General features: G+C 37.6%; 1 protein-coding gene across 1 annotated transcript in view; it reads right to left on the bottom strand.

The window, feature by feature from the left end:
- The window catches only part of ARSB (arylsulfatase B), a 178759-nt gene that overhangs the window by 61333 nt on the left and 102900 nt on the right, over positions 1-14526 (bottom strand). Inside the window, exon 6 of the mRNA XM_012664539.1 lies at positions 1652-1722. Coding sequence (XP_012519993.1) covers positions 1652-1722 — 71 coding nt within the window. The remainder of the gene's footprint in view (positions 1-1651; positions 1723-14526) is intronic.

Genomic DNA, 14526 nt, shown 5'->3' with positions numbered 1-14526 from the left:
TATTCTCACGGCACATCTCAATCCACAATTAGTCACATCTCAAGTGCTAAATAGCCAAATGTGGCTCGTGGCTACCATCCTAGACAGCACAAATGTAAACTGTTCTTACAGTCCCCAGGGCTCAAACCCTCCCCATGCCACTTTCATTGACATGAGTTTACTCCAACAGAAATAGAAATTTCTCCATAATGTAGCCATTCTTGCCCATCTCAGGGCCCTTTCTTGTCCAGATCTAATGTGTTCACTTTGGTCTTTATTACATCCCAACTCTCCAGTTGTCCACTCGGTCATCGAGCAGTCATTACTGAGTGGCTACTAAGTGCTGGGTATTTGTGTTAACTGATGAAGACAAAAAGATAAATATGACATAGTCCCCGACTTCCAGGAGCTCTCGGCTTAGCAGGCACAAACATGAAAACGTGATGGGTGCTATTCAGAGACGCATGCAAAGGGATGCACGGAGGAAGGAGTGACTGTTTCTTCTGGGACTTCTGGAAAGCATTCACAGAAGGGGACATTGGGCTGGGTTTTAAAGGATGAGAAAAATGGTGGAAAAGTAGGGAAAAGGTGTTTCAGGCATAGGGAAAAGCATATTCAAGACACAGTATGAGGACATGTGTCCTTGGAAATGGCAAGTGTCTAGTAGGCAAGAACATGACAAGGAGCGCCTGGAGTGAGGCTGGCCACGTTAGTGAGGCTGCCTGATGACATATTTAGAATTACTGCGGGGTGATTATCTAAGCAGGGAAATCTTGTGGTGAGCTGTAGCACAGACTGGAGAGGACAAAGAAGTAAGGAGAGCTTGAACTACGGGGGTAGCAGTATGTCCAGAAAGGAGGGGATGTGAGCGCCCATGTGAATAAAGGAATGTTGGAGCACTATTTTCTGAAGCTCATCTCAAGATAAGCATTATGATGGAACCTGGGCAAAGGGCCTAATTGTTGCGGCTTTCTAGGCCCAAGCTCACTATGCTAGGGCATTAGAGCCACTCGTAGGGTATTTATATGGGACTATTACAGTCTGTTGTGGTCTCGGAGCACTAAATGTCCCTTTGCCCTGAAGGAATTAATAGGACGCCTTACAGATTAATTTAGGTGGCAGGCAGAATCAAGTGGAATTGCTTCCAGGAGTGCTAGGAAAGTCACACCTGTGAGACCCAGCAGGTGCTGGACAGCACCTGGCCAGTCCGATCAGATGATGTGGTGGCTCTCATTACCCTGGAACCCATGGCTAATTTGACCATGAGTTTCCTGGAAGGTGGTTCTGGAGCTCGCAGGTAATGACAGGGCAACAACATGACATCTACAGGGAGAAGGAGCCTCAGAGATCCCACGTGTTCTCCTTCTGCAGATAGGGAAAGCTGAGGCACGGAGAGTAAAGGGGCTTTCAGGCCACACAGCTATTAAAAGGCAGAGCCAAGAGTAGAAGTCACCTTTCTCGATTCAGAAGTGGGCGCTCCTCTCGCAGCAGACTGCACTCTGTGGTACCGAGGCCACAGTGAGATTAGCGGAAGATGTGTCATGAAGAACTGTTTACCTTCACAGCAACTCAGGTGGAAAAAGAGAAAGCTTGGCTAGAGACACACTGGATAATAAAAGCGTCTTTGTGAGGCAAGTTGACATAATACGGTAGCAGTGAGCTGGGTACTCACATGGGGAAGAGTCTACGAAGTCTGGATCGATGTTATGCAGCAACTCCACTCTGGGGGACGGGCTTCCTTCACTGCAAAAGAATTTTTTAGGAAATGTTAATTTCCTTTCCCAAATGGGCATACGTTATTTTAATACTTCCTTTTCTTGTACTTGTAGGAAATAACAAACTTGCCAGTTAACAACTTTGTCATGAATTCAGAGGTCCACAAAATCTGCGGTTGATACATCTTCAACTAGTCATCATTTGTCAACATTTTTTTTTTTTTTTTTTGAGACACAGTCTCACTCTGTTGCCTGGGCTAGAGTGCCGTGGCGTCAGCCTAGCTCACAGCAACCTCAGACTCCTGGGCTCAAGCAATCCTCCTGCCTCAGCCTCCTGAGTAGCTGGGACTACAGGCATGCGCCACCATGCCCGGCTAATTTTTTTCTATATATTTTTAGTTGTCCAATTAATTTCTTTCTATTTTTAGTAGAGACGGGGGTCTCACTCTTGCTCAGGCTGGTCTCGAACTCCTGAGCTCAAACTTCCGCCCGCCTCGGCCTCCCAGAGTGCTAAGATTACAGGACAAACTGCACCCGGCCCCGTTTGTCAACATTTTAACAATGACTAAACACCTCACATAAAAACTTCAGTGTCAAGCATACGATGATTTTATAAGAGAGGCCTGGGACCCTTTGCAGTAAACATTGTGGCTGTATTTAAATACGACCCTCGTTTATGCCAGAGAAATGAGAATTCAAGTCATCCTGGATAAACTTCATATTGAACACTTACAAGGAAATGAAGAAAGAGCATCTGCCAAAATAGTGGCACCAATATTACAGATGCAATCTATGTCTTAAAGATTAGCCTACATAAGAAAAACTGATGTCTTCCATACCCAAATTTGCAATATGGATCTCAGATTTAATAAAATTACATGTGAAATAAATAGATCTCTTCAAGATTTTTGTAAAAAGTGTACATTCACATACAATCACAACCTACATGACTTCTGAAAAGTAACTTGGAGATCAATTGGACTCAACCCTCTCCTGTTACAAATGAAGAAGGTACATGGTAAGTTATTGGTAGAATATTGGGTTGTGTGACTCTCAAAGCAGTGTTCTTAAAATATTGGGAGCATAAACAGCACCAGATGTATGTGAGAATCACGTGAAGTGCTCATGTCATTTTGCTAATATAAACTCAGTCTTTGTTAAACACAGTTTAAATCATTGGGAGGGTACTGAGGACTACTTGATAATCTAGTACTGTTTAGCTAAGTACTAAAAGTTCCAAAGTAGTGTTGACACCATAGGAGTTGTACACGATCTGAATAACCAATAATGCTCTTGATGTAACCTAGAGGACATGCTTTCAGGTGGCCCAGTGTCTACACCCCAAACTCACAGCTAGTTGTTTATAGTAGTGGTTTTGGATTTCAAGGGCCAGGAAAATTTCAAAAGATCTGGGTTGTGATTCACAACTTCGTATTTGCCAGGTAAGGAAATATTAAAACAAAAATTAATTAATTAAACAAAACCAAAAAAGCTTCAACTACCCATCACCGTTATTTCATAAAATAAAAGTAATTTTAATAGCAAAAAAAGGTTAGAAGGACATAATCTCAGAATAAATAAGTCCTTTAAATTGAATATGTTTAACTTTAGTATTCTATAAGATTTTATTGTCCTTCTCTATTCTATAAAACACACTGACTAGAGAGGGTGGCAGGGAAACAGCACGCTGGCAGTCCTGGTTCCTCAGGAAGTATCTTAAGAAATCAAATTTATTGATAACTTCCTATAATCAGTCCCTTAACATGCCCCTGTATAGGAATATTAGTACCTTAAACACAAAGTTTTAGCATACTGACATAATTTCCTCCTCAAAGTTGTGTATACGAAAGTGGGTTGGAGAAAAAAAAGTACGTGTTGTATGTTCAAAACACAGTTTCAGCAACATCAACTGTGTCTTCAACTACAGTCTTGTAGGACTAACAGTGGCCTTATCAGATCCATAAAATGGTTACGGGATTGCTTATTGCTATATTATAATACACGTTAGCTTGTATCTTCTACATGTATCTCTCTCTATATACATTTATGTATGTGTTCATTTATACATAATGCTACAATGCTGTAGTATTCCATGATTCTTCTGTATATTATATTGTTCCAAAGTTTCATTTCCATACAATCAAAGCACCAGAAAATGGGCCCTTCTGACCAATTTTGAAGGCTTCACTGTCTTATAGGCAGTACATTATCTTTGAGAGCAAAGGCTTTCAGGGTGTATGTCTCAACTCCACAGAGTACTGGCTATATAAACTTGGGCCTTGTTTTTCTCATTAGTGGAATGTAGATAAAAGTATAATACCTATCTTACAAGGTTGTTATGAGAATTAATTGAGGCAACAAAACCCCCTTTATTGCAAAATACAGATCCTAACTCTGCAGACCTGGAAAGAATATAACCATAGACACAAGACTATAACCTGAGACACAGATACAAGAATAATATGAATATAAAATGGAGCATTAATACTCCTACCCATTCTTCTTGCTGGCTAGTCCTCCCTTTATGAAACACACTGGGGTAAAATAAAACTTTAATTTCTAAGATATGTTATGATGCTCTCTCCTATGTGAAAGTCTCTATTTAGAAAAATATCAGTGTCAATATAGCGAAGTCACACAGTCTACTCATTATAAACTGTATATTAAAAAAATAGAAAAAATTTTTTTCTAGGAATTTCTCTTATTTTTTTGTTTAGGCAGATGGTATAGTTTAGCTGTGTAAGCAACACTGTCTTCATTAGACTGTTGATTCCATTTGTGAAATTTAAATCTCTGAATAATGACGTATGATGTTCATAAGAGATGATTTTTCAATAATCACACATGTTCATGAAATGCCCTGGTTTTAGGTGAACCAAAGTCATGAGTGTTTTCATTACAGCAGATGTTTGGGCTCCAGGCTGCTGGGAATGGGCCACCTTCTCTACTAGCTTCTTTAAGGTGGCATCTATGGGACAGTTCAAGGATGCTTACTGCACAGTGCTCACCCCCCAGCCCAGCACATAGTAATGGCTATGACAGTAGCTTGCAAAGAACTACATAAAGAAAAAGAACAGAACTATTTTGTTCACCACTCACTGCTTTATGACAGAAACCTACTTCTAAACCAGTGAAACGGGCATGTGTACAGCCAAACTGGAGTTGTTCCTGGTTTTTGTTTGTTTGGGCCAGGCTGGTTTGAATGATAGTAGCTTGCATTGACAGAGCATTTATTATGTGCCGCTCACCATTTTAAATACTTTACACGTAATATCTCATTTAATCCTCAACACTGCAAGGTAGAGAAAACCATGGCACAGAGTGGTTAAGTGGCACCAGATCATGTGGTTGAGCAGCTGATAGAAGCGGGTTTGGAAGTCAGGCAGACTGACTCCCGATTCCCTGCTCCTCACCACCTGTGTCAAGTTGTCTCCTCAGTAAAAGGTACACATGGCCTCAGTGTCTCCTTGAATGTGTTGTTTCCGTTCATCTAGTTTACTTTTAAGGCTCCATAAACAAATATCTCTATTAACTGCAAATGCCTCTATTAACAAAAGAGTTAATCATTTTTCTTCAGCCTCTTCTCTTAAAGATTCATTAAGTGATATCCTGTTGTCTCTAATGATGTATCAGTATTCCATTTAAATTTACCCCAAATTTCCCATTTTCTAGATTAGTTTTATTTACAAAAACAGGGCTACTCACTGATCAGTGACTAGTTTCCAATATGCTATAAATATTTTCTAAAGGTCTACAGTTTCAGACACTGAGGTCACAGCACTGTCCATTTATAAATAGAGTTTCCAGTTTTTGACTTTCATTTTCCTACTAGTTGAAGGGTGGGGCAGTGAAATATGTCCCATAAATAAATGAAATGCTATTACATTCCATACTTCTTTTACCACTAGCTGCTGACCATCTGTCATAAAAGACACACCCTGGAAGTCGGTATCGAATTTTCAGAAATCGAAATAGCCATGGCAATGTTTTCTGAGAAGAAATTTTGCAGGAAAAACCCAAACAGTTACCGATTAAAACACTGACGAGACATCCACAGGGTAATTTTCACCCTGTTAACCCTTCATAAGCATCATCATCATCACCATCATCTTCACTTCCAGCTACTGAGTTCTCACTATGTTCCAGGCACTGTGCTGAATCCTCACGTTAGTGCCTATGGGGAAGGCACCACTGTTGTTACACTTACACAAGGAAATTAAAGCTTAAAGACGTTAAGTAACTTGCACAAGACCATACAAATAATAAATGGAGGAGACAGGATTGGAACGAGATCTAATGACAGTGTACACATTTTTAATCACCATACTAGTGAAAGTCCTTGCAGAACTTATTTTCTTCATTGTGTATGTGAAGGTGACATTGGGTTTGCATAAATCCCATGCTCTTTGAAAACCCATTTTAACATGCAAATATCACCATGAATAGGTTAGGCACGGATATTATAAAGTTTTGACTAAATTTGGTGAGGAAATATATTAATATACATTGAATTCATTTGTTATAGTGTTATATCTGGGGAGATATTTTTTCATGTACATTTTTATTAAGGAGGCTTATTAAGTTTTTAAGTAGGATACTCAAGAAAAAAAGTAATATTGTCAAAAATCACTGAATCATCCCCTTAATATGATTTTTCCTATTCATTATTGAAAAATAATTGGTAGGACTTCTGGGTTAGTGTCAGGATAAACCAGAGAGTCTAATATGCCTTTCTTCCAATTTCCATTTTAATACCCATGAAGAATTACAAAAGATGAAAACGGGCAACAGCACGGGAAACTAAAGAGGAGACCAGATGCCAGAGTCCCCATGGGATTTTCACTAATGCCAGTGCTGAGGAGATTAACAACATATTCTTAGATTCTACCATAAGAATCAAAATCTAACCCCAAAGAAAGTAGAAAAAGATAGATTCACTTTGTCTACCTCAAAGGATAGGGCTCAATGGCTACAGTAAACAAGTGGGTGATGATCTCCCACTAACTGTCCTCAGAGCTAGCCCCTCATGCCTGCCCTCACCTCCATCCCTGGCTGTCTCCCTGTCTATGTCCACCCAGGCAGCAGATACCAGACTAACACTGGAGGACATGGAAGACACTAGGCATGATGTGTAGCTTCCTAGAATCTGAAATCATCCCACAAAACAATCTGAAACAATGCTCAGAGCACTCAACACTGTAGGTAGGGTAGAAGGCCTTTCATCAAAGAGGCTCGTAAAGTAGGGAATCAAAAATAACACATCCTTCCTTAAACATTTAGCTTTAACTTAAAAACACACAGAGATAGATAGATAGTCTTTGAATGGTAGTCTCTGAATGCAGGGCTACTGTTTGGGGCTCCCTGTTATCTCTGTTTTACAAACCATACACATAATGTTTCATCTACAGATTCTACTGCTGTTTTTCTTAAAGAGGAGCAGGAACCTAAATACATGTGAATTTCTAGATTTTCATATAATAATGGCGGCCATCTAAATTTAAATCTCTCAATCCGTTCTCCTTAAAAATCACATTGATAAGGAAAGAGAGTGAAACCACCCTAACTGCAAGCCTACAACCCAAGCAGGAGACAGCATATTTAAACCCCAGATGATAAAGTGAGGAAATAACCTTCTGAAGAGTCAGTGCCAGCACCCACCCTAGGACAGAGTCAGGCTAGGATTATGTAGAAGAGGGTGAGTGGGTACAAAGGGGAAGGGACTCAGATCATGTCTGATATGGTAAACCCCAGAAAGAGAGGGTCACACCTTACATGACAAAATGTTGATACAGGTCTGATACCTAGTGGATCAGAGCAATGGATACTGGGGAGTTGAAAGGGAGTCCAAGGAAGTGACTTGGACACAGAGTGTGCAGGACAAGAGGCTGGGGCAGGCACCAATGCTGAGAGAGGAGCAGAGGAAAGATAAGTGTTTTGTGGAAGATGGATGGTAAAGGGAAAGAAGGAAGTGGCCAAAGACCGGGGTTCTACTAAAACAACATCCTAGAATCATGAGAAGGCAGACCAGAAAAAAAGGAAGCAACATTTATTAAAAGAAACTGCACTCCACTGTAACAATACATGGTGTTTTTTTTTTTTTTTACACCAAAATATAGAAATAGGTAACATTTATTGAGTGCATGAAATATGCCAGGCCTAGTGTTCAGCTCTTTTTCTATAATGGTTTTGGTTCTCACAGCAATTTTATGAAATGTCATTATACTCATTTTATAGATATGGTACTAAAGGTTCATTAATATTGAGTAACTTGTTCAAGGTCATACAGTTAATAATTGGCAGAGCTTATTTTTATTTTATTTTTTTAGGGATTTAATTGTATTATTTTATTTTTGTTAAATTTCAGAATATTACAGGGGTACAAATGTTTTGGTTACATGGATTGCTTTTGTACTGCTTAAGTCAAAGTTAAAAGTGTGCCCATCACCCAGATAGTGTACATTGTACCCATTAGGTATGATTTCACCCATCCTCTTCTCTCCCCACTACCTGAATGATTTCCATTGAGTTTTACTTCCATCCATAGATAGCCACATGTAGAAGATAGAAACAGGATCCATATCTCTCACCACTCACAAAAATTAATTCAAGATGGATAAAGGACTTAAATGTAAGACATGAAACCATAAGAATTCTAGAAGACAATTTTGGAAAAACTCTTCTAGATATTGGCCTAGGCAAAGAATTTATGAAGAAGACTTGAAAGGCAATCACAGCAACAACAAAAATAAGTAAATGGGACTTGATTAAATTAAAAAGCTACTGCACAGCCAAGGAAACAATTAACAGAGCAAATGACAACCTACAGAATGGGAGAAAATATTTGTGTGCTATATATCCAATAAAGGGCTGATAACCAGAATCTACAAAGAACTCAAGCAAATCAGGAAGAAAAAATTAAACAAACCCATTAAAATGTGGGCAAAAGACATGAATAGCAGCTTTTCAAAAAAAGACTAATGGCCAACAAACATATGAAAAAATGCTCAATGTCACTAATCATCAGAGAAATGCAAATTAAAACCACAATGAGATATCATCACATAACCCCAGTGAGAATGGCTTTTATCCAAAAGTCCCAAAACAACAGATGCTGGCATGAATGCAGAGAGAAAGCAACACTTACTTACATACTGTTGGTGGAACTGCAAACTAGTGCAACCTCTATGGAAAATAGAATGGAGGTAATTCAAAGAACGAAAAGTAGACCTACTATTTGATATGGCAATCCCACTACTGGGTATTTACCCAAAGGAAAAAAGGTCATTTTATCCAAAAGATACTTGCACACAAGTGTTTACTGCAGTACAATTCACAATCACAAAGATATAGAACCAACCCAAGTGCCCATCAATTCATGAGTAGATTAATAAAATGCGGTATAGGTATACCATGGAGTACCGCTCAGCTATAAAAAAAGAATTAATACCTTTTGCAACAATCCGGATGAAACTGGAGACCATTCTCCTAAGTGAAGTATCTCAAGAATGCAGAAACAAACACCACAGGTACTCACTATTAAATTGGAACTAAGTGATCAGCACTCAGGTGCACAGATGGAAGTACATGATGCTCTTACGCTAAGAAGTAAATTAAACTATCCAAATCCCACCTTCACAGATTGTCTGCTATTGTAGGTCCAGGAAAAGCCAACATACATAAACGTGAAGAACAACAACAACAAGAACTCAGCATCTATACAAAGTTACCACACAAGTTAAAAAAAATAGAAAATGAGAATTCAAAAACTTGGCAAATGAAAACATTCTCCCACTACGGAAAAACAGACTCACAAAGCAGAAGAAAACTGTTACATGATATTTCAACATGAATTAAATATAATTAAACCGGCAACTGCCAATATGTTAAAAAAAACCCCAAAAAACCATGATTCAGAAATTTTAAAACTCAGACATCAAGCTAAAGGAAAAAATTAAAAAAAGGACAAAATCTCAGAAATGATGAGACATTATATACAACATTCTCTATGTGAAAGCAGGTAGAGAATAGAAATGAAAAGAGAGAAGATAATTCAAAATAAAGAAAAAACAAAGTCAAAAAGGATCAGAGAGAAATTGATAGAAACAAAATAATATATAAAGAAGATTCGATATTACCTATAATTGGAGTCCCTGAAGAAGAAAAACAAAACAATGGAATATAATATTTAAAACTGTAACTCAAAAAAACTTTTGAAATAAAAGAAGATCTGAATGTACAGACTGAAAGATCCCAATTTGTATCTGGGAAAATTGATCCAGTATGGTCACCTGTGAGACACATCCATAAAAAGTCATAGACTTTAATCAGTAGTAATAATAGTGATAATAAAAATCTGGGCCTCCAGACAAAAGGACCAAGTCATTTGCAAAGGAAATTAAATTGGCCTTAGATTTTCAACAGCAACATAAAAAACAAGTAAAGATTGGAGTAACATTTTCAAGAAACTCAAGGAAAGAAAGTATGATACAAGAGTTTTTTATCAGATGAGCTGCTTTTCAATTATCAAGGTTATAGAAAATATTTTGATAGACATGCAAGAATTCAAAAAATCCTGAGAAATGTATTCAAGAATGAATTCTTCCAATTAAGAGATAATTGTGAACACTTTAAAAATTGACAAGTGGTCAGCATTGAATATATTATTATAGATCTAAGACTAAAAATTGTGGATAAAGAGAGAACAGTATTACATATCATATGCTCTGACAAGGTAAAAATAATACAGCTTATAATAAAACTGGAAGAGAAAGGAGAGAGAAAGGGTAAAGTTGTATAAGCTACTTGATTTTTTTATGGGTACTAAGTAGAAGTTGAAGATGTCATTTAAATGTGACAAACCAAATAGAAGACCCTAAATAAGAAAAAATGGCCAGGTGCAGTGGCTCGCACCTGTAATCCTAACACTTTGGGGGACTGAGGCAGGAGGATTGCTTGAGGCCAGGAGTTGGAGCCCAGCCTGAGCAAGAGTGAGACCCTGTCTCTACAAAAAATAGAAAAATTAGCTGGATGTGGTGGCATGCGCCTGTAGTCCTAGCTATTTGGGAAGCTGAGGTGGGAGGATTGCTTGAGGCCAGGAGTTCAAGACCAGCTTGGGCAACATGGCAAGATCCTGCCTCTACAAAAAATGGAAAAGTTAGCCAGGTGTGGTGGTGTGTGCCTGTAGTCCCAGCTACTCAGGAAGCTGAGGTAGGAGGATCACTTGAGCTCAGGAGTTTGAGGTTGCAGTGAGCTATGATGATACCACGGCACTCTAGCCAGGGTGGCAGAGCAAGACTCTGTCTCATTAAAAAAAAAAAAGAATAAAGGAACTAAGAGATACTAAAGATATTAGTATGATGGTAAGTACTAGAATAAAATACAAACTGCTCTAAATATTAAAAGAACTAATAAATAAAAGATCAAAGATAAAAAGTAAGTATAACAAAATATGACAAAGCTAACAATAAAAATAACAGTCATAGCAATACATATAAACTTATCTACTAAAAGAAAATGTTTTCAGATTGGCACACAAAGCAAAACCTAACAGTATACTCAACAACTACAGAACATACATTCTTTCAATAACACAAGGTATAGATACCAAGAAAGACCATATGCTGAACCAAGCTGCACATTTATTATAAAAGGATTGAAATAATAAAAAATATGTCTTCCGATCACAACAGAAATAAACTAGAAATCAATAATATAACTAGGGAAAGCCTGAAATACTTGGAAACTAAACAACATACTTCTAAATACATGGGTTAAAGAAGAAATCATCATTTGCACCATTCTCTCTATTATACTTACCAATAAGGTAACAGAAATATATTCTTTCACATGTAAAAATTCAGAAAACCTTATCATTTATGTATTCCTACTGAAAAATTACTTTAAATATTAACCAACTAATCAAAAAAATAATTAAACTTAAGAACTAAAGAATGGGAAAGTTATAAAAGTGTTGGTAACATTAAAGATAATTAAACATATAGATCTATATGTACATAATTTCACTACATGTGATTACAAAGTTGAATGCAGAAGATGAAACTTCTTTTGGAAAGAACAGTTGTGAGATTCTTAATATTCTCTTTCAAAAAGCTGGGTCTATGATCCTAAAATGAATTAACAAACACTCGAAAGTGAGAAATAAGCAGGAAAATATTGGTCAACAAAGTAAAGGCACAATAAATTTTTCTTTGGGTACTTCTGCTTCCAGCAAAGACACAGTAACCAGCAAACTAGATTTACTTACCTCCTGTCTAAAACAACCCAAAGAAAAACAGAATATAAAAAACAACGGTTTTTGAAACACTGAATATCAAGCAAAGGACCATAATCCTTGAAAGATGGGAAACAAAGGAGGCCAGTCTGATCATTGCCAGCTTGCTACTTTGAGAATTTCCAAGCCCTGGTGTAGGGAAAGGCAACTGAAATGTAGCCCAGTGGACTCCGCCAGTTGAGGAGACAGCACTGAAAGTCCAAGGACACCAAGGGAACTAGAGTTCAGGGGTCAGAGTACCAGAGAAGGGAAAGCTGTGTAGAAAGAGGATCTGGGAAATTTACAGAAGACCCCCTTAAAGCATTTAGCTGAGCAATGATCAGAAGATGTGTATGAGTGAATTATCAATATCAGAACCGGGGAAAGAACCATCTGATAGGATTAAATGGAACTGTGCTCAGCATTCATGCAGGGTTGGGAACAGCACCTATTCCCAGTAGCCAGACTGGAAACACTCCTGAGTCACAGGCCACTGGGCGGGTTACTAGCGAGGGTTTTGACTCAGTAGTGAGGAATGATTAGCCCTACACTGAGCACTGCTCTGGGTCAGCCTAATAAGTCATACAGACAATACCCCAAAGGATCAAACTGTTTCCAAGTAACTTAACTGCATTTCAGGACCAAGAGAGAAGATTTATAAGAATACAAAAATATCCAGCACCCAACAAGGTAATGTTTGGCATCAAATCAAAGATTCTCCCATAATGAGGAGAATAATTAATCACAATCAAACCAGAACAGACATAGATGTTGGAATTAGCAGGGAACATTAAAACGGTTATTATAACTGTATTCTGTACATTCAGAAAGTTAAATATTAATAGATACATGGAGGATATTAAAAAGACCCAAGTTGAATTTCTAGAAGTGAAAGCTACAATGTGTGAGCTGAAACAATACTGGATGGAATTAATCAAAGATTAGACATTGAGAAGAAAATTTAAAATTTTGAAGGCTTAGCAACAGAATCTATCGATAGGTGCATTCTTCCTGAATTAATTTATGGGCTTACTCTCACTTCAATCCAATTTATAAAAAGCTTTTCTTTTAATTTAACAAAATAATTTTAGGGTTTGTCAGAAAAAATTAAAAAGTGAGACTTGTCAAGAAAATTTTGTGTAAGAAATATAATGAAGGAAAGGCTGATAACTATTTCTACCAGATATTTAAACATACTCTAAAAATACAAGCATCAGTGAGGTATTAACACAAGAACAGATAAGTCAGTGGACTAAAACAGAGGGCACCAAGACAGATCATAGTACTAACAAGAAGTTAAAACACAATTAAAGTAGTACCATAAATCAGTGAAAAGGGAAATATTATTCAATAATCAGTCTGGGTCATCTTGTCAATATTTGGGATAAAGTATCACTTTGGATCAGAGGTTCTTAACCTCTGGCTCATGGACCATCATGTTTCCTTGGGCTTCATGGTATCTGTGCAAGTGGGGTGAAAAGTGGTTTTTTTCCTTCAACTTTCTTCTTGAAGTGATATCCATGGGGGGGAGGAGTCTATAACATATTAAGCTTTTAAGATATTTTAAATTATCAGATAATATTCAATTGTCACCATTGTTATGTTATGACACCTAAAAGAGTTCCCCATGGATGAAAAAGAAAAAAACATTCTTACTATTAGGATCAGGGGTTGTGCTTCAAGTTTAATGAATGATAAAATTATTAAAAAGAAATTTATGAAATATGAATATCCTTTGGTTTTCCTTTTTGTCAAACAATTGAAATATCTTCAAACAACCTATAGGCTGCTTATCAAGTTGAAAACTAGAAAATCTATGGAATTGGAAAGAGCTGGAGAAGCCATATTCCCCAGCAATGACAAACGTGGTCTGTGGCTTAGAAAGAAGAAAAACTGAAGCAGTGGAAGGATCTCTTGTTGAAAATAATGTCTCTCCTCCAAAACTGCAGATATTTCTTCTAACACTTTAATATTTTGAAGCAGGTCTAAGAGAAATTGATAATTATACAGCTAGTTAAACCTCTGATGCTCTCAGCACAGACAATTCTATTTTTCATCCCTCACTGGCATTCCTATTTCATGAGCCTCTTTCGAAATTTTCAAAAACTACCATCGTCTCGAGAATGGTATTTCCATTTCTGGGAAAAAAGTTCCAGACCTCTGGGCACGGATCAAGTGTCTGTGACATTTGGCTGTCCATTTGTTTTTGCTGCTTTGGAAGAGAAGCTCTAGACGTCAATGTGACTGGCTGGTCGATTTCTCTATCAGCTGCCATGGGTGCCAAATGTTCTGCCACTGGTATTGAAAGAGGGTCACTTAATGCCATGAGAGGCAACGATTTCATTGCGCCAGGGGCTGAATCATTTTTTTAGAAATTTTTATTAAGAAATAGGGCATAATGAGAATGGTTCTTCACTTACTAAAGAGAAATTTGCTGAATTTCCAGACAACAAGTCTTCAAATGCTTGATTAAACTTTGGGCAGAAATTTTATATTTAAGTAAAATGATTTAACATACTTGGACAATAATTTTGGCCATATCTTTTGGTTAAAGCCCTGCAG

This window comes from Propithecus coquereli, unplaced genomic scaffold (genome assembly GCF_000956105.1).
Source record: "Propithecus coquereli isolate 6110/MARCELLA unplaced genomic scaffold, Pcoq_1.0 Scaffold9, whole genome shotgun sequence".
Classification (NCBI taxonomy): Eukaryota; Metazoa; Chordata; class Mammalia; order Primates; family Indriidae; genus Propithecus; species Propithecus coquereli.
The sequence above is the reverse complement of the archived record's forward strand: the minus strand, read 5'-3'. Positions and strand labels throughout refer to the sequence as shown.